This window comes from Branchiostoma floridae, chromosome 6, assembly GCF_000003815.2.
Source record: "Branchiostoma floridae strain S238N-H82 chromosome 6, Bfl_VNyyK, whole genome shotgun sequence".
NCBI classification, from domain to species: Eukaryota; Metazoa; Chordata; class Leptocardii; order Amphioxiformes; family Branchiostomatidae; genus Branchiostoma; species Branchiostoma floridae.
Window position 1 is genome coordinate 17,554,675 of NC_049984.1, and position 26,373 is coordinate 17,581,047.

At 40.6% G+C, this 26,373-nt stretch overlaps 1 protein-coding gene across 1 annotated transcript in view; it reads right to left on the reverse strand.

Annotated features, from left to right (window-relative positions):
* Nucleotides 1-26,373, reverse strand: part of LOC118417709 — a 68,043-nt gene that overhangs the window by 18,021 nt on the left and 23,649 nt on the right. Inside the window, exons 18-39 of the mRNA XM_035823378.1 lie at nt 25,898-26,059; nt 25,247-25,351; nt 20,602-20,783; nt 20,195-20,288; nt 19,686-19,878; nt 18,870-18,964; nt 18,542-18,677; nt 18,157-18,322; nt 17,265-17,431; nt 16,680-16,789; nt 15,714-15,873; nt 15,059-15,206; nt 14,514-14,680; nt 13,759-13,992; nt 13,119-13,322; nt 12,406-12,498; nt 11,960-12,079; nt 10,577-10,720; nt 9,706-9,828; nt 9,172-9,291; nt 8,687-8,821; nt 73-213 (exon numbers count right to left, since the gene is read on the reverse strand). Coding sequence (XP_035679271.1) covers nt 73-213; nt 8,687-8,821; nt 9,172-9,291; nt 9,706-9,828; nt 10,577-10,720; nt 11,960-12,079; nt 12,406-12,498; nt 13,119-13,322; nt 13,759-13,992; nt 14,514-14,680; nt 15,059-15,206; nt 15,714-15,873; nt 16,680-16,789; nt 17,265-17,431; nt 18,157-18,322; nt 18,542-18,677; nt 18,870-18,964; nt 19,686-19,878; nt 20,195-20,288; nt 20,602-20,783; nt 25,247-25,351; nt 25,898-26,059 — 3,199 coding nt within the window. The remainder of the gene's footprint in view (nt 1-72; nt 214-8,686; nt 8,822-9,171; nt 9,292-9,705; nt 9,829-10,576; nt 10,721-11,959; nt 12,080-12,405; nt 12,499-13,118; nt 13,323-13,758; nt 13,993-14,513; nt 14,681-15,058; nt 15,207-15,713; nt 15,874-16,679; nt 16,790-17,264; nt 17,432-18,156; nt 18,323-18,541; nt 18,678-18,869; nt 18,965-19,685; nt 19,879-20,194; nt 20,289-20,601; nt 20,784-25,246; nt 25,352-25,897; nt 26,060-26,373) is intronic.

The window sequence follows — 26,373 nt, forward strand, 5'->3', positions numbered from 1 at the left end:
ATGACGTCAATGAAAGGCCTGACTGTATAGCTCTTAGTAGCTAATGTTTATCTACTGAAACTGTTTCCTTACCCTCACAGGTCCGTCCATCCTCAGTGATGCTGTATCCACCCCTGCAGTGACACCTGTAGTTGCCCAGGGTGTTCACACATGCCGCAAGGTCATCACACTGGTTCAAGGTCACACCATCCACCTCTTCACACTCATCAATGTCTGAAGGCAACAGAAAAAAATCTTCTTCCTCAAAATCATCTATGGCATAAAAATAAACTTGCACATGCAGAAAGAGCAAACCAACAAAATTTCATTCCCAAACTAGAGTTCCACGAACACATACCTTCGCCAAATAATCAAGCCTTTATTTAAGACTTTAAGGTTTCATTAATGTATTTCTAAAGAGTACCTATTCCAAAAGAAAATGACTGCATGAATGTGTGTTCAGCGGTTGGAAGTTCCATCTTATCCATCCCTCGGGTAGTGTTGCCCACAAACACACATACATACACAGTCGCTGCAGTACCATAGAAAACGGTAGGGAAACAATTTTTGAACTTGACCTTCCTTTCCACAACAGGTCCCAAGTTCACACCTTCTCAAGTTATGCTCTTGACAGAATACAGACCCACACCATATATAGCTGCTGCACCATGGCACAACTGAAAACATAACCATGTTGGCAAAGGTGAAAAGGGGTAATGATTACAAAATGTTGGCAAGTTGTTCCCCACTTTTAACAAGTTAGGTGTACAATGTGTATTCAGGCTACCCTTGATTAAAATGATGCATAGAGAAACCCAGTAAAGCAATTTCCGTCCATGCGTTGGTGCTGACTGAATGACTTGATGCATATTCGGTGGTAAAGTGCTGGCTTTGTATCCAGGAGGTCGCAGATTCAATACCCAGTGTGACCGGGTCATACCAAAGACATGAGAAAGAGTAGAGAAGCTTAACCCTCTCAACAAGTCATAAAATTTTTTCCTGTATACCATATACGACATATAATTTCAGTCTATACAGGTGTCAATTAGTACTTTTTGTGTATTATTATTACAGCTGTTATGTAAGGAGTAGACTAGGAAAACTATATATTGCTGGAAAGCTCACAGAATGGCCTTTCCAAAACAAGCAAAATAAATATCATACCATCAATCTGAGGACAGCAATTGTCATGGAAACCACTCAAAAACACATTTGCAACACTCCCAAAAAAAGCTTCACAAAAGAAAACATTTGGCTAGGGACTGAGTTTTTTGTGTCATTTATCATAAAACTATGTAGAAATACTCAATTATACATACACAATGCTGGTATGCTGTTAGAATGACCAAAAACTAAAAATCAAAGCATGATTTCAAATAAGTTCAGTGTTGATAAACAAATATTCACCCCAATAAACAGTTGTGCCCCCCTCCCCACACCTGTAGTTGTACTATTAAAATAATGAATATGCCTTGTGCTAAATGGCAAATTATTTTTCTGGATGTTCTCCACACATCAGGGAGTCAAATAAATCCTATTACTTATGACTTGGGTAGAGAAACAGGTATCAGAGTATCTAAAATGTCAATTGAGACCAGTGACCTTTCTGACCTGACCTGGTCCTCCTCATGCCCCAAGAAAAACAACAAGGAAGCATGCATGTAGAACTCATTAGACACGGTGATATCAGCTCATTTGATCTCAACAAAAACAGCTGGGTGTTTGCCTTGCTGTCCCTCAAGGATTTCCCTGTCATCACTCCTGTAAGCCACCAACAAAATTATCCACCAAATTGTCTCCATTTCTGCTAAATTTACTAAATAAACCTGTAGAAAACTGAAGCCAAAACACACGCTGGAGGCCTCAGAAACAGGGCTCAAATGCTACATCCCTTCTGGTTGGTCAAAGATACAAGCATCCTGATTGGCAGACTCTGCCAAATTTCCCATTTCACAGTAGTCAGTTTGAATTTCCCGCCGGAATTAAACCTGAAGCCACGATCGTGGCTTCTCGCGTCCTATGGGAAAGCCACGATAGTGGCTTCTCGTGCTGAGAGGGTTAACAATCACCACGACCAGCGGACAAGCCCCCTGCTGAAGTGCACACACCAAAGTGTGGCCCAAGTGTTATAGACATTTGGTACATCTAACCAAGATGCCCCGGGGGACTTTCACTTTAAACCTAATAAATCGTCCATGCGTAGGAGCTGCCCAACTTTCCTCATTGCCAACAATATTAATTTCCTGAAGTGAACAGTAGTGACTTCCTCAGACAAATTTGTAACAACATTATTACAGTCAAGTTGATGGAAATTGCACCGCACAAATGAATATTAAGTGCAATATGTATATTCAGGTTACCCTTAATTGAAACGATGTGGGAAGAAAATCAGCCAAGCTCAATCAATCGCCAGGATGCTGCGAAGCGAGGCGCTCGTCTTGTTCCTCCTGGTCTCCACACATCGACATGTCACGTCTGCAGCAGATCAGAGCTGCCCAGACAGCTGTAGAACCGAACTACAGAGGTCTGCTTGTCACTGTCCAGCATTTAGCTATAGCCTTGGAGAGAGGTCCCCCTGTACCTTGGTGGGACATGGAGGAATAACGTACAGCTTTTACCATTGTATCGATGCCATACCAACTGGTTTCCAGGAAGGAACTCGAGTAATCTACATCCGACATCTCCGCTCTCCTACCCTTCTGGAAGGGTCTTTCCCAAACATCTCCAGCCTTCAGTCCCTGTGGATCGAACGGTCAAACGTTTCCACCATACAGCCGGGCGCTTTTAGAGGTCTGTCATCTGTGACTGCTCTTAACCTCTTTAACAACCGCATCTCCAATCTGAGTGAGTTGTCATTGTTGTTGTTATTGTAAAATTCTGCACAACTAGACACCGGTACACACCCAGCAAATGATGCTCCCCGATTACAACATACATTGTACATCTCTGACAAATAGTCGTAGACATTATTACTGCAAGTTACTCATACCTATTGTATGCTGATAGTGGGGCCGCGTAGCACAGTGGTAGTGTATTTGGCCCGTGACTGAGAGGTCGCCGGTTCGACTATTGTAGAAACTATAATACTCAACATATATGCAAACTATTAAGGACAAGGTTTTCAGATATGTATTCAAACTGTCTTCCATAATCTGTCTGCCGATACTGGCAAGCTTAGATTTTACAGAAAATGAAAACAGAATATTGTATAGAGAAAGATATCGAACTTTGTGAAGATTAGAATTAGTGCCCAACCCCGCCCTGGAAAAAGGGACATATATAAACTACCTGTGTCTGAGAGGATTTGTAAATATTACATATTACCCCTCAAATGCTGCGGAAGACGAGAGTCATTTTATCTCTAATTGTTCATTTTATGATAAGAAACCTACTTTTGATAGCGGTATCCAAAATACGCGCTTACTTTCCAACTATCCCTGACAATCCTATTATCAAAATCAAAGAGCCCGCATAGTATAGTAGAAGTGGGTAAATTCGTCTTCCACTGCCTAAAAAGAAGACGTCAAACCCAACAAAACTAGTATTATGTACACTTAAGTAGCACATAGTCACAGAATGTAGTTCTTAGCACCATTGTACTTTTCTTTATTATATGTCACGTGTTATTTGAATGTACTTGCAATCAGCTCTCGGGTATGAACTTGCAATAAACATATTGTTATTGGGTGAGACAGCTACTCTTTGCAGCCAGGGACTGAATTGCAAGAAGCAAACATTAGGCAGACTAGATTGTCTGAGGGTCTGGAGCGGCTGTCATTCGACATTAACTCGGGTGACTTCAATACGACAGCAACTGCCCCACATGCAGCTATTATAAGGACTGTAGGTTTTGAACCACTCACACAGAGAAGGACCCCTATTCTTTTCGATGAGTTTGGTTGGTAATCTTAACGAGTTCGAGGTGTGGCTCTCCTCCAACACAGGACCTCCAACTAACGTCCTATTCAAGGAACGGCCATAACCAAACATATGCACTCGTTTCCACATTATTTATTTATTCAAATAAATAAATAAATAAATGAATAAATATGTACTAGTTTCCACATTATCAAATTGTTACATCTAACATGTACAATAGATTCAGCTTCTTGCTTCTGCTTGCTAATAATGAAAATGTAGATACTTTTTGTCATGAAGAATGAACAAATTATTTCTTGTTTCCTCCAGAACCTGACACTTTCCTTGGGCTTAAAAGTCTGACATCCTTGTACCTCCACAAGAATGCCATCTCAAGCATATCACCGTCTGCATTCCGTGGCCTGCCTTGCCTCTCCATCCTACAGCTGTCCCACAACCTGCTGACCTCTGTGCCTGTTGAGGCCCTCCTGCAGCCGAAAGCTTTGATGATTGCAAACCTTAACCACAACTACATCAGTACCATCTACAGCAATATCCTGCAACTGAGGAAAAACAAGCACCTGCAAGTTTCCGTGAGCTACAACAAACTACGATGTGACGGGAACCTGACGTGGTTCGTCTGCAACCTGCCACACCTGCAGCACATCAGTCAGCGCTACTTCCTGACGTGTGCATCGCCTCAGGAACTCCGAGGTACCGCCCTCGTCACCCGGAGGCAGGACGTGTGCCAGGCCGACATGAGCAGGTCACACAAGGGCATCGGCTACGCCAAACAACATGACGGCGTGACCACCACAAGTCCAAAACATGACGGTGTGACCACCACAAGTCCCCAACATGATGCCGTGACCACCACAAGTCCCCAACATGACGGCGTGACCACCCCAAGTCCCCAACATGACGGCGTGACCACCCCAAGTCCCCAACATGATGGCGTGACCACCCCAGGTTCCAAACATGATGCCGTGAAGTGCCAGTCTCTCAGCATAAAACAGAGACACACTGTGTGGTTATTCTAGGGGGAGGCCCAATCATTGACAGCACCTATACCCTGGCCATGATTGTTGCTGCTGTTCTGCCCCTCCTCCTTGTGTTAGCAGCTGCCTGGACGGCAGCCCTCCTTTTCATCAGCAAGCGCTGGCAGGGCACAGGTCAGGACGATCCCAACCAACTAACCAGAACGGACGAGGAAGACGATCCCCCCTACGATGCCTCACGCGGGGCCATTTGGGGTATTACCATGCAGATGCAGAAGACACAGAAGGAAGGCCGACCGTCGAGCTGTACGCAGTTGGCTACTCCGACACAGAGCCAAAATGTGAGGAGGAAGAAGTGGAAAATGAGCAAAGCACATCCAACATCCTGTACAAGAAAGCCGATGGACAGCCCGAGAGTAAGGACAGCACATCTCACGTCCTGTACATTCCAGCTTGTGGACAGCCCGAGAGTAAGGACAGCACATCTCACGTCCTGTACAAATCAGCTCATGGACAGCCCGAGAGTAAGGACAGCACATCTCACAACCTGTACAGTCCAGCAACTGGACAGTCAAATGGACCTTAAGTACCATACGGAGAGCAGCTGATGGACAATGGACAGCAGCTGGATACCAAGTAAAAGTTTCGTTTGCTAAAGAACCCTGAAAAATTTAAATTTCCTGAAACTCCAGACTTCTGAAAAGGAAAATGGCTTAATGCATCATCTGTATGTTACAAAACCCTTGAGACAAAATATCAAACTTACATGGCAAAAGAATATCTGGCTGCAGCAACTCATGATCAATTACTTTGGACCAGGAAGAACAGCAGAAATCCAGAATATGATACATGTATTCAAACAACTTTTGATGAATTTTGACAAATGAATGCAGTCCCTGTAGATTTGGTTTGACCTCAGTGAGTTATGTGGTGTGTTTGTAAGGTTACAGGTAGAGGGTCATGATGTAAGTAAGTTAGCCAAGAAATCTTGGTTTTTCTCTGTCATCTATGCGTTAGAAGACACTAGAACACTGTCAAAATGCTTTTCACCATGATTGTAGAAGAAGCTAGAACACTGTCAAAATGCTTTTCACTATTGTGGAAGAAACTAGAACTCTGTCAGAATGCTTTTCATCATTTGTAGAAGAAACTAGAACTCTCAGAATGCTTTTCACCATTTGTAGAAGAAACTGAACCTCTGTCAAAATGCTTTTCACTGTATTTTTGTTACTTAAAAACTGATGTTTAGAAAAATACACTACACTTGATCAGAAGATACCATGTCTTGACCAAAGAGGTATCTAACATGCTTGAGGAGTATATCTGGTAGCACAGACATAATGAAATGTATCATAACTTTTTTTGACTAGCGTCAGGCATAACTTCCTTTGTCCAAACACGTGATTCCCTCTTCGACCCTACCATCAAGACTACTAATGTTTTGCACCGTGTACATGTAGTGCTCTATGTTAATTTATTCAGACTCGATGTAATCTGTATCTCTGTTAGATTTTATCTGACCCTTACCTCCCTCATGACCTCAATGAAAAGCGGCCAGCAGACCGATTTGAGCTTCATGAATAAATAAAGAGTCAAACAAACTACATGTCTACCATGCCGCCTCTATCAGAATCTGGGTGCATCCCCGTCTCTGATCCAATGACTTGCACCCCATTGGCCACTAAATGGAACGTTTGGCTTCCACCAAGACGGAAATACAAAATGTAACGTTAGTTCCAAATTTCTCGGGACAATTCAAAAGAGACAAATATAATAATTTGGCATCATGCTTCAATTTTCTAACAGTGGAAGATGTAGTTTGTATATTCAGGCTACTCTTAGTTACGGTAATAAAATGCATGAAGAAATGAAGAAATTTCCGTCCATGCATTGGTGGTGCCTGAAATGACTTTCACACCTTTCCTCTTTACCAATATCGTTTGCTCATATCAAAAGCAAAGTTCTCAGACAAATTTGCAAGAACATAATTTTAATTACAAACCATTGGCAATTTGTTCCCCACTTTTAAAAAGTGAGGTGTACAATGTGTATTCAGGCCAGCTTTGATTAAAATGATGCATAGAGAAACCCAGTAAAAAAATTTCCGTCCATGCGTTGGTGCTGACAGAAATGACGTTCAAACTTAACGCATATTCAGTGGTAAAGTGCTCCTTTTGTATCTAGGAGGTCGCAGCTTCAATACCCAGTGTGGCCGGGTCATACCAAAGACTTTGAAAATGGAACATTGTACTTTTTCTGCTGAGCACTCTGCAATTATGGGAAGGAGTACTGGATTTAACACTCAACACTACCAGCGCACTAGCCCCCTGCTGTAGTGCTTGCACAAAAGTGTGGCCCAAGAACTATAGAGATTGATACATCTAAACAAGGTGGCTTTAAACTCAATGAAACAATTTCTGCCCATGCGTAGGTGCTGCCCAAAATGACTTTCCTCATTACAAACAATATTTCCTGAAGTGACTTCCTCAGACATAATTGCAACAACACTTGTTCAAGAGGAAAAGGAAATGGACAGAAAAGAAAAAAAGTTGGCTTAAACAGAGCTGTGCAAGGACATTTTCACAACCTGATTGATATGTTTAAATGATATGTTTACTTAACCTACAGCTGTAACGCCGTTTCTTGTGTACGTGTGTGATCTACACATTAAGTTTAGCTAGCTTCCCCGAAATCAGGTCTTACCCTGAAATGCAGGGCAGTTGTAAACTTTCTTCATCAATTATGTAAAGAAGCACCTGATTAACATAATTAGCATTTCATTATATCTTCTTCCTCTTCTTCGTGTCATCACTACACTTTCCTGCTCCAGTACTCCACACACTCCCTTCCTCTAATTTGCATGATTCATTTCTAACTAGAGTTCCACAAAACACATACCTTCGCCAAATAATCAAGGTTTGTTATGGATAGTGTCTTTATTCGGGTCTCTAAGTCTCTACGGTCTCACTCATGTAATACTAAAAGAGTGCCTAGCCAAAAAGTAAGCGACATACATTGTGCTTTTAACAGTTGGAAATTCCCTTTTATCAATTCCAACTGATGTCAAGCGTTGTACTGAGGAAAACGTCTTTGTGACTGTCGAAAACCATAGCCAATGTTAGTGTTGGGTGACCTTCCTGATATGCAGGCACAGCCAGGGGTCAAGGCTGGGTTAGCCCAGGAGCCCACCAAGGCTTGCTTACAGCTGTGCTGTTAATAGACATGTTCAAGGAGACGTTAAGGAGAGACAGTTTTTAAAAAATCTTAAAATGAAAATGCTCAAAGCATTTTCAAGACAAGCCGCAAGGGTGCCCAAACCTACACCATTTACTCTCGGTCCCACAAGTTATCTACCACTCAAAAATCATGACCACAGCATGTTCAGAACTTAAGATATCAAACCAGGAAGTTCAGCTACAGTACCGTAACAGGCTGCTAAGGGGCCCAAAATCTAATTGTTTTCAGGTCTCGTCAAGACCTACTCACATTTTAAATATCAATACAATCCATCCAGGCGTTCTTGAGTTATGCTGGTCTTCTATACAGAAACATACATACATACTTACATACAAACGCTACCCAAAACATAGCCTTGCCATTCTGGAGAAGGTAAAAAACATCTAAGGTATAACAGTAAACTTGCAGATGCAGAGAAAATTTGTTACATGCACTGTAGTTAGCAAATACTAAGGGGTATGCGATGAATGTTGGGAAATAGTCTACAGATAACTGAACAAATGTTGAGTCAGACACATTGTATCACATCTGTGCCAGTACACAGATCAGTACATGCGTAGTAAAATAAAACTCTTGCCCTTTCCTCAAATTGCTGCGGCTATCGTTCCACCTACCTATGCAGGTGGCCTGGTCTTTTTCTTGAAGGGTGTACCCTGAGGTGCAGCTGCACCTGTCCTGCCCTCCAACCTGCCCACATAGCCCCGCAGGTGCCAGGCTACAGGTGTTCTCTTCAGTACAGGGAACATCAGCTGAAATATAGAATACACAGAGTCAGATATCCTAGGCTTGTATAGTTGAAGTAGGCTGGTAGTACCACGACTTCTAGGCAATGGTATCCATCGAAAGACATCCTGATTCTAAAGGTAGTGCTGAGCATGACATTGGGTCCACTCAATTGTATGCAACAAATCTACATGCACCCTGTTCATAAGAGTAAGGGTCCATCCTGGTGTGAGTGGTTCAAAACCTAACAGTCTGGTCTCTTGCTTGACACCTTAGAATGTGGTGCTGGTAGCCACCTATATAATGGCAATCCTTTGACTATGTCATAAATTGCAATGAATAGATAAAAAGATCAAACAGTTTTGATGGGACTTACGCAAGCATGTCTTGCCGTCAGTGTGCAGGTGGAAGCCTGCATCACATGCACAGGTGTAGTATCCAACCTGGTTGATGCAGCGTTGTGTGCAGGTGTTGAGATACTCGCATTTGTCATAATCTGTAAACAAAACACACAAACATGTAGACCATTTTATGCTAAAGGAACAATATAAAGAGATAAGATCATGATAATCATTAATCCAGGACTGGTGACTAGCTTGGCTAAGTCCTCTCTTTGTCTCCAGATGTTTCTGTCTTCCATGATGTTTGTTTTAAAGTTTACATCTTCTACCCTGAAATTCCTGGCAATTTATCAAATTTGATAAATGGATAATCAGTCAGTCGTCAGTCAGTAAGTATACAACAAGGTTGGACAACATTGTCTTAGCCTTTAAAGTAGCATCTCACTCGCTGGCTTATATTGTTCCTGTAGCAGTGCCTTGCAAATCTCATTCTCTACTCCTTGATGGGTATACATATAGCAGGGAATAAGACACTGATGTTCAATGAATGAAAACTCAAGACCACTCACCTACACATGTTGCATTGTCTGGCCTCAGCCTGTATCCGTCTCCACAGGAGCACTGGTGGCTGCCAGGAGTGTTGGTGCAGGACCGCTCACACCCACCATTATTGTCCAGGCACTCATTGATGTCTTACACAAAACAAAAGGACATCTTACATGTACATTTACTTCTCAGTTAAACATACGCTAATGGAATTCAAATGACAGTAATTCTTTATATAAATTCTTTACCTTCGCAGGGTTGGACAAGTACACTAGCCCTATTGTCCCGGGCAAGTGAAAGTGCTGTTTGGGCATGTGCATGACCTACACCACTTGCCCGATTGGGCAAGCAAGATTTTTTCATTGATTGAGTGCAATTTTGATAAATTTTACTGTCAAGCAATGGTCAACAGAGAATTCCATTTCTGGAAGTGAAAATGAATATACTTGTATTAGTTGTAACAGTGACATTTGAATTTTGGGCAAGTGAAAAATTGGCTCGGGCAAGTAAATTTTTTATGTGCTTGCCCGATAGGACAAGTGAATTTTAGAAAACTTGTCCAACCCTGCTTTGGATGCTTTATGAATGTATGTTTATCTACAGAAATGTTGTTTCTATTGTCACAATGACTGCCCTACACCTTAACTTTGAAGATTTGCAAAGACCTCTTTGCTAACAACACAGTCTGCATTTCTTATGACCGCTAGGGTCACAATTCCAAATAGTTTACCGTAACAAAAAGTATGATATACAAGACATGCTGAAGGTAAAAAAAAAGTTATGAGCATCTATAGTTTATGTACATTTCTTTTTCCTCCAAACAGCCCAGTCAGGCCCTGGTGTGAAAATGTAACTCTAGCACAAGATCTAAAACTTTCAAATTAGTTTTCTTACCAGAACACCTGTTGGACCTGTCCTGTTCCATGATGAAGCCATCCTGACAGCTGCAGGTGTATCCCCCAGGTGTGTTCGTACACACGCCGTACACCTGGTCACAGTCGTTACCCCACTTGTTGTGGAAGCTACACTCATCAACATCTGCAGGAAGAACACAAACTTCAAGTAGTACATACATGCATACAGTCACTTTTCTAGTTTTTGTTGTTCTGACTTCTCAGGGAAGTAAAAACAGTTATTGTTCTATTGATATGTTGCAACATACTACAGCACTATGCATTGATCTTTAGCTGTCCAAAGATCCAAGGCATTGCATGGTGGATATGAAATTACACAAAAAGGGATAGAAAAGTCAAGACTAGTGATTGATTGTGATCCTATATTGCTAAAAACAATCATTTTTGATTTCAGTACTTTATTGACTCAGGTTGATATTGTACTGAAAAATCTGTTGCTACCCTCTTCCCATAATCAGTTCACAATAAGACTTAATTGCCAACTGCAAGTCATTGATTGGCCACTGATTTTGTGTACAATACAGCTTAATAACCTAGAGTCGATTCCGAGTCACCGAGAGGGTTTTGAAATAATATTTGTAATAAGTTTGAACTATTCTAAGCAAAAGAATATTTCAGTCACTGAAGTTCTAAATTGTTCAAACAATTGAAAATGAAAGTTTGAACATGTTTGAACCTATCTATATATGTTGGAAACATTGGTAAATTAATGGTCCAAATATCTCTTTATTTAGAACAAGTTAGAAACATCTATGTGTTTTTGTTATTGTTGGAACATGTGATCATATGTTCCAACACTTTGCGTCATTTTTTTTCTCCATAAAAACTTTTATTACCCCAATAAACAAAGCTGCTAAGATGGGCCTTTTGTTTGGGTCTTCTATCTTTAGATTTTCTTTAGTAGACACTAGTGGCTCTTTTGTGAAAAGCTGTCAGACAGACACAATTTCCTGTACTTGGCAGGGATATGTGAATTGCCCTCTTCCCAGCCCACTGACCCAGTTTCATCATTTTGTTTCACTGTTCGAACATATGATCACATGTGATCACAAATGATGAATCTATGTTGGAACAGTTTAGAAACTAACAGAAATAATGGATTTGATGTTAGAAATGTTTCTAACATTTATGAACACTATAGAAAATATTTAGGACATCACACAGATGTTATAAATAGTTCTAAAGAGTTACTTATCACATTTAGAATGTTATAAAGATTTTCAAAATGTTGGAACAAAAGGCAAGAAAGACCCTCTTGGTAATGTGGAATCGACTCTATCTAGTCATTGGCGCTGTCAAACCTTCATTGCCTATATTCACCATAGCATAGTTATAGAAAAAAAGGTAAGTTCTGTGAGCCTACCAATGCAGGTGTTGTCTTCATCCAGCTGGAAGCCTGTATAGCAGTGGCAGGTGAAGCCACCTGCGGTGTTCCTGCACATCTGGCTGCAGTTGTGTGCACCTGTCTCACACTCGCTAACATCTGACAAAGGGGACAAGGTAAAAAATTTTCTTATAATCTGAGGTTCCTTGTATTGTAGAGCTGATAGAGCATTTAGCAAAGGCTTAGATCAAGCAGTATTTATGTATATTCTTAGTTGACTTACAACACTGTAATATCAGGTGATATATAATGATGCATTAACGATAGCTAATATAATAGTTTTATTCGTATTTATTCATGTCTCAGATGAGGACTCTAGAGTTTATAGGATTGAATTCGTGTTTGTAAATTGGTAAATTTAACAAATCTAACATTAAACAAATCAACTCCAAAGAAATGAGGATGTTTAGAGAATTGATGAGTACCTTCACAGGTTTCTCCATTCCCTACTAGTCCAGGTGGGCAGCTGCCACACTTGTAGCCCTTTTGTAGCAGGGTGTTATTTGTACATTCAACACCTGTAGAACAACCAAATTAAATACAATAACATTCACATGCTGAGTGAAAAAATTACAAAGCCAGAATCACCACGCCCATTCATTCAGCACCAAGGACAGATGAGACAAAATCTTCCAGGATAAGCAGTATTTAGTGTTGACTGTTTTGCAGCAGTTTTCTGTGTGTGACACAAATAGCCTAGCCTGGTATTTATCTTATCTAGTTCCAGTTTGCTCCTCTGATCACTTCACAAAAGAGCACATCTACAACAATATCTATATATCACCTCTATATTTTTAGTCAGCGAAACTTTAAAATGATGAAATAAATTTACATTAAAGCTCTAAATAGATCATGGGAATATGAGGTCTCCAAACTCATAGTCATATCTTAATAACATTCATTGGTTTGGCTGTTCAACGTGCATAGCCAGGGCTGACCAACTAGCCAGAGGCTAACCATGATGACAGCAACAATACAAATGGGATTTGACATGGACAGGATACTAATTAATAACAATATTCTAAGTATCTAGACTATTACATTTGTTGTTACATGGTCTATAACAGTGTATTTCTTTGCAAAAAAGGCAATTTAGAAAATGTATGGAAAACCAGAGTAGCTCTGATCCGGTCCTTACCTGGGAAACAGGGATGGTAGGAGCAAGGGTCCACCTCCTTCTCACAGTAGTCCCCCCTGTACTGGTCTGTACAGTGACAGATAGCCTGGACAAAAGTCCCATCTGTCTGGGTGCTGCCCTCAAAGTTGCATGTGCCACCATTCTCGCACTGGCACAGCTTGACCAATGGGGTGTAAGCAGTGATGAAACCCTGGCTGTCAGTTGCTGAATAAACAGAAAAAATATGACTCTATCTTTTTACGGTGTTCATACAACATACATGTACATTCATGTGAAAATTCTTCAATCCTTTTACACAAATAGAATAGCACTAAAATGGGGATACATGTACATGTAAGCTCATTGTGTCAGAAAAAAGTTTAAAGTTTCATTATAAAATTTCATAATTAGCTAGGTAACTGATGTTTTATCCATGAGTGGTGTTATCAGATTGTTAAGTTAATGGTTAACAAAGTTCTTAATGCAAAACAGCAAAAAGGGATATCTACCTGCAAGCAACTTGGAAGTCCTAATATTCTATATTCCTCAAGGCAATAGTGTTGTAATAAGATAATTATAAGGTATCTGAGGAAGGTTGGCAGAAGAGCTATTGATTCTTAGGGAGGTGAAAGTTTATTTGCTTGTTCGCTCTCTATCTTACCTTGGAACTTGACTGTGACCGGGCTGGTGTCGTTAGGTGTCCATCCATAGGTTCTCAGGTACGTGTTGGTATCAGCATGGTAGAGGGAGTTGTTGTTCAGAGTGCCTGGACCCTGCAGGTCAAGGGTCACATACTCGGATGCATTCTTCTCAGTAGCCATCAGTAAGAACGTGTAGTTGGACCCAACAGTGACCTCCATGACATCAGGTACGGTAAAGAAAGGCACCATATTTCCTGATGTGGGAGAAATGATGCACATGATTTGATAGAAATTACCCAGATCTGCTCAGGTCAAAGAAGGATTCTATTGTAATTTCCAAAGCAGAGGAAAATTGGGACTTACCTAAATTTTTGACTGAATGGCATTAGCCTTTGTCAAGGGATGCCTTATCAGTTAAAAATTTGGGTAAGTCCCATCTTTTCTTTGTGTAAAGAATTACTGTTCAATTCTGTTATAGAATGCATTCTACAAACATTCTTTCAAGCTAAAGTCAAATGTATCATATAAAAATACTAGTACCAGTGACAGGTTTTTGTTCCTTTTCAATGGTCATGCAAAATCTTTATTGGACTGCTCTAAAGACTAGTATATAGACAAGGTACGTTGTAGAACTCCTAAGTGATGGAAGGACCACATCACCAAAGACACTGGACTGAGTCTTAAGACTGTGGAGATGCTTGACAGAAATGAGCACAGGGCCAGTCCCTGGCCTAAGCACTCACTCATTCAGGCTAGTATATGTAAGTACACGTACCAAGGAAGGCCTCCTGTTCCAGGATATTCTGCAGTGTCTGCATGGTCTTCATGCCGATCTCTCTGCTGCCCGTGACTGACATGTCGTACAGACAGAACTCATCGACCCTGCCACTCATGGCTGTACAGGCTTCCACTGCTGCTGCCTCCTCTTCAGCTGTCTCAAAACTATTTATCAGAAAAAGAACACTTCATGTATCACAATGTGTCTTTGGTTCTGTAATGGTTAGTAGATGCTTTGAATTATCGCCTAAGTTAGGTTAAGGATTCATTTAATGTAATTGTAGCATGGAGTAAATAAACTTACTATGACAGTCACAAGAAGAGCTGATAAGCTGAGGGACTGATGGATGGATGGATGAGTGTGTTTACGGAAGGATGGATGGAGGGATGGATACCAAGAACAGTCATGTTGCATATTACTTTCCTTTTTGTATTTGATAACTGTACCTAAAATCCTAACAATGCTTAGAAGTCTAGTTAGTGTAATATCAGTACAATGTACATGTACATGAAATGTAGATAGACAACAAAAGTTTTACTCACTGAGTCCTGAAGACTGGCTGGTAGGTGGGATCTCCGTAGGTGGCAGGGGTGTAGGTGAGGTCGGAGCCCTCGGGTGAGGGGTAGGAGGAGAACAGGGACAGGTCGTACAGGTTAAAGTCGTACTTCCTGCTCACCAACTCAAGGGACCCTGGGGAGGGGTGTGATGAAAATCATGGTCATTTCTATTTTTTGTCTAAGCAGGCACAGCTTACATTCAAAATTACCTGCAACACACTTCTAAACTGTCTCTCATTTTCACAGCCTTTCAGAATATCATAAGGGAACAATTTGAAAATTTTCACAGCCTTTCGGAATATCAAAAAGCAACATTTCGAAAATATTCTTTAGGCTAACAGTCCGGTTTTGAACCTCCTTATGTGCTGTATTGAAGGATGTTACTATATTGTACATGACTTGTTTGAAAAATGCCATGCACCTTTGGGGGGCTACTTTTTTTCACCCTAGTATGGTGAAGGTTGGTTCTCAAAATGGGTCAGTGCAGGTTTGGCACAGGCAGAAATAACTGAACATCTCCAATTTTACCTGACTAGCTTGCACATACAAACATGCATTTACACAAGCTATGCATCAAATCATGATACAAACTGTACTTGTAGTAAGTAGCCTTGAAACATATTGTATTTTAAAAACTCACAGGACTGGCCAAACTCGTAGAGCATCTGTGCCCAGGTGGGGTCACTGTTACCCAGCTCCACCAGACGACTGGTCCAGGAGGAGGTTGTGAGGTAGTACCCTGATGACAGCTTAAAGTCATTGTTCCAGTCACTGTCATAGTTACCAAGGAGGCCCTCAACCTACACAGTGGGGAAAATCAACACAATCTTATCAATCTTTGTTTGTAGGAAAGCTTTACTTTGAAAGTTACAGACATTGCTTTTGAATGTCTGCTTTTAATGCACAATGCAAAATTGTTAAAGATTCTGACAGGTATGTAATTCTTGAACGATTGATTGATTGATTGATGTAATTCTTGACTTGTAATGTAAGATACTGAAAACAAATATACATTTCATTTATCCTTTATTGTCATCTTTAATGAGAGCTGATTAATCAATGATCATAAAAATAATTTCCTTGCATGGCTAAAATATTTTCTAACTTGTTCAATTGAGTAAAGTTCAATCCAACTGTAAGAAAATGTGATTATATTGATATATTTTTAACTTGAAATAATATCTAAAATATCAGTCATATATGTAGGAAACAAGCAATGTTTGCATATTGTTCACGAAATAGTGACAATAAGGCAGAAGACATTTTACACACATACACACATAATGAATGAATAGACTAGATCAATGTTAGTGAGCATTGGTTCTGTCTGCCTGATCCTTAGTAACTTATTGTAGATGATTCAACTAGTCTTGCTGTGAAGCGAGATACATTGCATTCATTCTTTCAGCACCAAGGACAGAGATGGACTTTTCCTTGACGTATTTTACATAGTGTTGACCAATTTGCAGCACTTTTCTGTGAGTGCTAAAAAAAGAGTACATCGAACATCAAATCAAAGACAGATGACCTTACAACACAAGCACCGACAGAGTAGACCATGTAGCTTGGACTGCTTAAGTGGTTACTACATTGAACAGATGCTTACCTTTCCCTTCATGGTCGAGGGCAGGCCAACAGATATGTGCAGCATGTTGTTGGCTTCTTCTGCTGCGATATAGACCCCAGAGGAGAAGACATACACATACTGGTCACCAGCTAATGGAAGATAAAGTACAACATGTGTTAGCAGCCTGGTTTTGAAATTGTAATACTAAATATGACTTTAGATTGCTAAAGATATTAGAAAGTTATTTACTTGCTAACTATGTGAGCTATTATATGCCTCAGACGAATTTTACCTACACCATCCATTTCCTTTCTTTTCATTCAAATAAAAAAAGAGATTGTTTTAAACATGGATCACAGAAACTGTTTATTTGGTATATTGGCATAAAAGAATCCATATAGTATGCTAATACATGAATATACATAGCACATCAGTGCCTAAACAAGGACTGCTAAGATTAGGTCTGGTGACTCAAGTATATAGAAATGAGATTTAAATGCCAAGCACATAATATATAGTGTTTGTTGGGTGCAAGTAGACATCAAATACCTGCACAACTCTCACTCTACCTGCACTAACCTGCAAATGCAGGTGGTATCTCGGGTTCCAAAAATGACGACTTACACTTTGTCAGGAAGCCACCAAAGAAAGCTCGCTTCCTGCCCCTGCTGATGTCCCTGGGACTGACCTCCTCCCTGTCAATCAAACACGTCACCCCCAGGCTGCCCCTGTACTGCAGGTGCACCTCCACTGCAGGGTTGGTGTCGTTACCCTGACGGACAGCAAGGGCACTGGAGAGGTCAACAAGGTTAGGCCACTGCAGGTCAATTTAGCTCTCGGTGTAGAAATATTATAGATATAGAATACAACACGTTGTGTATTCCGGTATCACTCAAGGTACCAGCCCGACCACGGGTCAGATCACCCAACCCCCAGGAAGGCTGAGACTGAGGACAATTTGGAATACACTGTCACCTATTTATGTCATGCCAGGGTCGGAAAACACTGATTTGATTGCCAAACTACTCATAAAATGGATAAAATTTGACACATCGTTTCGACCTGTGCCAACAACATTATTCTTTAAGAAGATCAATTTGAGAAAAATTTGAACAAAAGAACTCAAATTGCTTGCACCTCATGGGGGGTATAGATTTCATAAATAGTAATGGTGGGCGTGAAGTGCATTCAATTTAGTCAATGGAAGCCTGAGAATCAAGCAGATAAATTGGTATGGCCTTGGGATAGCACAATTTCCTTCTTATTTTCTGTAAAATGAATAGAATGATAATAGCAAGAGATGCTCAATGAAAAATCATGAGGGTAGGAGAAGCACTGGAAAATCAAGGCAAACAGGGAAGTCTATCCTAGAGTATAAGACCTACAAACAATAGAAACTGCAAAAAAGGAAACCAAAACTGGACACACTGGACAAAAGGACAGCCTATTGCACCAGGAAGTAGGCCTGGAACAGACTATGGTAAAGAAGGTAACATATTGGTATCTTTAGGCTCACATGATGTTGGTAGACTTCTTGTTCGCTGTGAGCTGTGTGCGGATTTCCAGGATGAACTGCTCTGGTGCGTCAGGCATCGTCAGGAGTGCCACGTACTCTCCATAGCCACCAAACGAGTAGCCCTTCCCATCCAGGGTTCTCAGGTGGGGGTCACCAAACAGATTCCCTGTGTGAAGACATGGATACAAGTCAAGTTTGAGACCACAGTTTCTTTTCAATGCGGCGTTAAGTTTGAACACGTCTAATGTTGTGTAGCATGTTAGTTTAGATAAAATATTGGAGACAAATGTTAAAAACTGTGATGAAAATCTTAATCATCAAAGTACAGTGAGGCAAGCAACACCACAAAAATACACTTTTCAGACATTAATACAGACATATTTACCAGTAGCGGTGGGAACATATTTCCTGTATGAAGCTATCGGTCGCTTCTCCATGTACATATCACAGTACTGCTTGGGAGACATCTCACAGCACCAGTACAGGGGCTTTAGATCCTTCTCTATATAATAATCTCTGTCCTGTGAAAACAACAAGGCTTCATTACACACTGCAATAGTCTACAATGCACAATGTACATGCTTTGTCCACCATGACAATTTGAGTGGAGCACAAGAACACAACTCAACAAAATCAAGTAAGAATGGCTTATAAATCATTGAAAGGGTTGCTGTCAAAGATGTCTTGCTGGGTGTTGGCAGTAAATTTCTGACCTTGGGATATCGGTGAAAGAAGCCAGCAGTCTTCCACAGGTGAGGTTCAGTAATGAGGGCCTCAGACTGGTCGTAGCAACACTCAATGTTGGCACCTGTGGATGACAAAGAAAATTTGTGGAAAAGTGGTTAAATCTACATACCTTGAAAGCAAGACTGGATAAATACAGTACATGGGAAATTACCCAGTGGTTTATGAATACAGAGCACTGGATAACCCACAGAAACATGTCTGTAATCAGAAGAAGAGTGGATCAAACTGGAACTCCACAGTTTGTTACAGCAAGTTACTGGTTAAACACTTTATTCTTAGACTCAACTCTACTTCTCTCTGACTCCTATACTCTAGTCACGTCTACTCTACTCTACTATTTCAGAATCAATTGACTTGACTCTGCACCTGTCCAGTAGAACCACTTACTCTATGAGCGGCTGCACCAGAGTCAAGTGTAAGAGTAGAAAAGAATCTTATACTATAATTTATAGTATTACACTCTACTTTTGGACTGCACTCTACTCTTAAACTCTAATTTACTCTTAGACTCTGGTGCAGCCACTCATAGAGTAAGTGGGTCTACTGGTGCAGAGTCAAGTCAATAGATTCTGTTCTACACTACCGTATCTTAGTCTCTGTTGTACTCTTAGACTCTACTTCTAAACTCTACTCTAGTCTTAGATTCTACTCTACTCTTACTAATAGGCTCTACTCTACTCTTAGATTCTACTCCACTTTCAGACTCTACTCTACTCTTAGATTTCACTCTACTCTTACACTCTTATAAAGTTGTAAACATGGTGGTAGGATTCCCCACTGACCGTGCATGTTCTCAAAGTGTCTGGTGTAGCAGTCTCTCCAGGGACCACGCTGTCCTGCAATAGACGACCAATCATATGTCCTCATCCAGTGCGTGGTTGCCGTCCACACGTGCTGATCAGCCGCAACCTGGCGCTTTGTGGGAGGGCAGCTCGCAACAATGTCTGAGGCGTAGGAGCTCGGGGCTGGTTGTTCCTATATATGAGTGAGAGGGATTGGAATAGATCTTAGTGTACTAAGTACATGTATTAAAGACTCCTCAAAACGTATCATTTTTTGAAATGTTTTTGTCAATGGTTGATCATATCATGTTCATGAAGTTCAGTATTTGTCAAATAGAATTTTGAAGCAAATAGGACTTCTTGGAGTTGATTGAAGATAGAATCATTGAAGCTAAGCATTGTTCACCAAATGCCACACTTAACAGTAGGCAGATGACTGCAAACCATTGAACAGATCTAGATGTACATGCATCTTACAAAAAACACATACAAGAAAGATTTGTACGCACATGATACCAGGAGGCACACTTGTCTCTGTTGCTTTCAAACTCATCCGCATTGTCGTCCAGCCTGAACAGGAAACGGCCCTTCTTCCCAAGCCGCCTGTCAATCAAAGTCAAATCTTTATCAAACAAACATAGCAAACATGATCTGCATTGAGTTGATTTACAAACATTATCATCATTGACTTGATTTGCGTCATAGTGGTAACACAAAGATCATAAAATAAACTGGCCAATGACTACAAAGTTTTGTAAAACAGAACCTGATCGTAGTAGTAAATTGCACATTCAAGTTAATTAAGAACTTTACTAGGTAAAATACATGGAAAAATATCGGCCTTAGATTGACAGTAAAGTGTAGGTGTGGAATGAAATGAATCATTGCAAGACTAGTATCTAAATTCTTGAAATACCTGTCCAAGTCTGATCCGTACTTCTGGTCAACTCGATACACGTTTGGATCAGAGCTTACGATGGAGAAGCGGCCAGAGTTATGGTCTTCGACCTTGCAGAGGTTGCGGTCTTCTGCCGAGCACATGTCATCGCGGATGGAGTACCCCATCTGAGCAGGGAAACCTCCCATGTCCCACAGGTTCTGTATAATACATGTTACATGTAAGTATTAGCACAGCACGAAATCTGGTATTTAAGCAAGCTTAAACTCAACATAAACGCGACGTTTCTGCACCCTTTCCGCAACTTAACGACATCTATCCGCGAACGTAAAGATCCCCTTTAATGTTACCTTTACGTTGGCACTTATATGTACGTTTCGGCACTCCTCACGTGCCTTTCCGCAACTATTAGACGCTTAAAGGCGTCGTTAATGACAGTTTTTCGTAACCTATACGGGTGGAAAGCACGCGTTTATTAAGACCTTTCTGTACCCTTTCCGCAACTTAACGACATCTATCCGTGAACGTAAAGATTCCCTTTAATGCACTTATATGTACGTTTCGGCACTCCTTCACGTGCCTTTCCGCAACTATTAGACGCTTAAAGGCGTCGTTAATGACAGTTTTTCGTAACCTATACGGGCGGAAAGCACGCGTTTCTTAAGACCTTTCCGTGATCTTTTGACCACATTTACAGTCGATTTCCGTCACGATTTCCCCACGTTTATGTGTCGTTTACACACCCTGAAAGGCACGTCAAGAAGTGCAGAAACGTACTTATCCGAACGCTTTCCGTGATCTTTCCTTGGACTATAGTTGTCATTTATTTTTAGTAAAGGCGGCGTAAGTTTAAACCTTTCCGCATCTTTAGGTAGGCTTTATGTGTTTTGTGTGGCTTAGATTGGAACTTTTGCATCTGGTATGCTTGTCTTATTTGGTGTGAATCATACCTACACCGGTATCTATGGCTTCGCCGTCTAAACTATCTTGTGATTCTAATTGTGGACTTGGATTGGTCGACCGAGGGAACAATCAGTGTACAATATCCATGCACGAATCTCCGCTACATTTAAGTCCACAATTTGGAGTCCAGTGTCGGGCGATACGCCTGGAAAGACGTCATTTCAAGCAGCATAGTTCCATCTGGCCATCACATTAGGAAAAATCCGCAGAGATTCCCGAAGACGGGTACTGTTTTGTGATGAACAGGCCATGCTCTCCATGTCTCCGCCAGCTTATGCTGGTCAAGACGACACAGTCTTGAATTCACCCTGAGTTGTGCCCCGTTGAAGACTCTCCAACATACTCCGTTTCTGGCAAGCCTTGAGTGTCCTATGGTTATGTCCGTTCCGTCCTGTAGTTCCGTTCGAATCCATCTGCGGCAATGCCACGCCGATAATCCGTGTGTTGAAACGGGTCCAAGGCTCCTTCTTGACTTGTTCCGAAACAGACGCCCTGCAAACTGGTTTCTTGAATAAATTCTGGCATATTCGTTAGGTTTAAAATACCCACTTTTGTCTGCCATTGGATAACGCCCTGTCACATGACTGGCCTCTTCTGGGAGCTGCTAATTAGAAATTCAATGCCGCGTTGTTCGTTATTCATAGTTGACGGCGAATAAATTTGAATTTGAAAAACACCATCCCCTTTGTACGCTGTTTAGCCAAGGTTAAGCTAAACACAACTGTTACCACACTAGAAAATACCAGCCTTTCTGGGAGAACGTGATTATTGCTTGTAGATAATAAATGTTCTTCCAGATGATAAGAAAGTTTTTTTGTACAATTATATAAACAGCAAACCCGCTATATTCCCATGATACGTTACCGGGTAGTGAGGACGCTATGTCGTCGGGATGCCAAGCTGCAAGGCACAGCCACCCGCGAGCGACATACTGGACAGGCCGCCCAGTACTACTCCTCTTACCCTGAACGGGAACACGTCGTAATTATGACCACCAATCTTCGGGGGCATGTACACAGTCCTCCCGGCGACTGTTGTTTCCTTTCAACAAGGAGGTTAAATATTTAATTTCCTTGCTTTCAACGCTACCTCTCCAACATCTTTTTCTGTAACTATCAATCTCCACCTCTGTAAAGAAAGTTCAGAGAGTTTTCTGAAAAGTAAGCTCACAGGCAAAGGTAACGGAACGATATCGGTAACATACGATACTACTGGAAAAAATAAACGCTTATAACCTTTCCGACATCTTTCTTGCACCTGTACATAGCATCTTTTTGTGTAAAGTGAGCTCAATGGTAACGTAAAGACATTGGAAAGATACCATATGTTCCATGAGGATATTTTGATTTTCCTGGTTTCGTCAAACACGCTAACACAGAATGAGTTATTCAGGCGAAGTCGCTACTTTAGTGAGAGGCGCATGTGGTATATTGAGCGTAAAATACTCGTAATTTGGTAAAAGCAATGCCTCTTTTAAGAATGATAATTAACGCTACCTTTCCGTTTGCACCTATACATTCCAAAAATTGTATCTGCTATATGTAAGTTTTAACCAGGAGAAAATGTTGCTTATCTTGGTTAAACTCAACACGTTAACACAGCAGGGGCTATTCAGGCGAAGCCGCTGCGTTAGTGAGGGCGCATGTGGTATATTGAGCGGAAAATAATGCCTCTTCTTCAAATAATGATTAACGCTACCTTTCCGACATCTTTTTTCCACCTATACATAAAAGGGGGGAGGTTTGCTTAAACCTCCCCCCTTTTATGTAAAGTCAGCTCAAATGTAACGGAAAGACATCGGAAAGATTGTATCTTTTATATGTAGCTTTCACACAGGACGAGATTTGCTTTTCTTGGTTAAACTTAACACGCAAACACAGCAGGAGCTATTCATTTGAAGCCGCTGCTTTAGTGAACGGAGCATGTGGTATATTGAGCGGAGAATACTCTTAATTTGGTAAAAGCAATGCCTCTTCTTCAAGTAATAATTAACGCTACCTTTCCGACATCTTTTTTCCACCTATACATAAAAGGGGGAAGGTTTGCTTAAACCTCCCCCCTTTTATGTAAAGTCAGCTCAAATGTAACGGAAAGACATCGGAAAGATTGTATCTTTTATATGTAGCTTTCACACAGGAGGACATTTTCTTTTCTTGGTTAAACTTAACACGCAAACACAGCAGGAGCTATTCATTTGAAGCCGCTGCTTTATTGAACGGCGCATGTGGTATATTGAGCGGAAAATACTCTTAATTTGGTAAAAGCAATGCCTCTTCTTAAAAATAAACGCTACCATTCCGACATCTTTTTTTGCACCTATACATAAAAGGGGGAGGTCTCCATAGACCTATACTGATAAGAGTATGTAAAATGAGATCAATTGTAACGGAAGGGCAATGAAAAGATATCATCTCCTATTAGTAATTTCCACCTTAGAGAACCACGAAAATAAAAAAAAGGCGAAGGTCAACTGATTGTATGTGAACGTATGGTCGGTTCAAAGCCTGTAGATGTTTTATGTACATAAGCAATACCTGTTTCATATACGGCACATATAAGGATGCTTAAAGGTGATGTAAATATATTACATGTATTTAATCTGCCTTAACGAATACGGAAAGGTTACGGAAATGTAAAACCATGGTTTCCGTGGTCTTTACGATACCGTAAACTCTGCGGAAATATTTTCACACCTTTAGGCTACATTTAAGTATCTCGGAAAGTATGCTTAAATATTCGTTTTCGTGCTGTGTAGAATTTAAGTTCATCTGTGACTGTAATCAACATTATGTTACAATTTCAAACTTCGTTGAGGGCAAGGAGGACATTATTAACATCAACCTTCCCTCAACTGAGACGTGGGCCGATACCGACTTCCAAGCACCTTTGACCCATTGTTAACATTACACTTCTGGTCTGGATGTGTGATATAGGCTTTGGGCATTTCAACTTAATGATGATCAGAAGACTGATCAAAAGCTTGTTGGTATTATTTTGTGCACGGATATAAAGATTAAAATTGTAACATAAGTACATTAAGTAATACTATACTGTATTTGTCATCAATTTGTCAATTCAATGTCAGCTGACATACATGTATCAGTCAGAAGACTTTATATGTACAATTTTACACAAGTACTGAATAGAATAGCACAGTGTTTATTGATCTATAGTTGTAGTGAATATGTTTTTAACAATCTTTGTTAGCGGAATTCAACTACAATATCCTTTTTTTGAAGCCATACTCAGGACATCTTCCTTTTCAGCACCAAGGACAGAGATGAAGTTTTCCTTCACCTTGTTTGGTAGTTTTCGGTACTACTAAGAGCTACAAAAAGATTGCATTACAACACATTCAAATACTGGCCATATGGACTGCTCAGTGATAAATGGTTCATGCAGTAGTTGATAAATTCAGATCAACCTGACAGACATTATGTCTGAATGGAGTTGATTTACAGCTGCGTTGGAATTGCACAGTCTTGTGCCAATCATTGAAAAAATATGTACAAAGTACACTAATTATGGAAAATGGCAAAAGCTCATGAAGTCTATCATAGGCTCTGATGACTATACCTATAACATACATTTGTAGCCTCTGGTTTCAGTACACAAGAAATATGCTAGTGGTCACTTGTTCACAGATTTCATCTTGAAAGTTGTCTAGTCTACAATGTATACACAGTCTCAATAGTCTCACCTGAGAGGAGAATGCAGGATGCCATGTCATGCCCCCATCCTTGTACAGGTACATCACATAGGAGTGGACACCGTTGGTCATCAGCACTGCTTGGAATGTATTCCTCTGTGGGAAAACAAGGGTCACATAGAATAGAGATGCATATGGAGAAAAGGAGAAAGAGATATATTCTTTAATGCTTGATGATTTTAGGAAAAACTTTGCTAATTCCTCAACTCATTTGAGGAAAAAGATGCACAATAGGAGTGGTTTCAAAACTGTTTTTCTTGATGGACCGGTAAAGATAAACAGACCCGGAAAAAAAATCAGTTGACCGGATTTTAATACACCAGTGGAAGTTTGATACTCCATCAAACAGTTTCCTTTGTAGTAGAATGGACCATTGTTTTGAGTCTTGTCCATTTACAAGTCTTCACAAATAATCAAGTCCAGGGTCAGATCCGAACAGAGACCTGATCCGCTGGACCTGAACTGTACCAGTACCCAGCCTTACTGCGCAAAAAATTGTTAATGCAATTTTCAAACCCATGGTATTGGTGATACAGTCATTTGAAATACATTCATGGTGAACTGTTTTTCACAATATTGTCAATCACTTGTATATACATCAAATCAACACATGTTCATTGCTAGCATGTGTTTGAGTCTGACCTGGTCTCCATTTGATTCCCAGTATGGCACCATGTTGTCCCACGTCACCACTAGGATGTACTTAGGCATGAAGTCTACTCCACTGTTCTCCTTCACTGCTGCATGAGCCATGAGGAAGGTGTTCTCAGCAGCCATGGAGTCATTGTAAGCATGGTACCACACCTGTATACACACCGTACACAAAGTAAAAAACGAATAAGCTGTCGTAATGAAAGACAAAAAATTACCTAAAGTTTGACACAGAACATAATGTTAAACTTTTGAAGGAATCATGTGGCCACAATGGACCCCCAAAACCCACCATAGCGGCTATAATGTATACATACCAGGCAACAAAATACACATTTAGTATATTGAGAAATGGAAAACAACAGTCATTGTAACAACTAGGAAGGCAACTTTATGGAGTTCAAAAATATGAGTTATGAAGCACATTTGGTTGGTTCAAATCTTGAATGGTGCATGACTTATGCTAC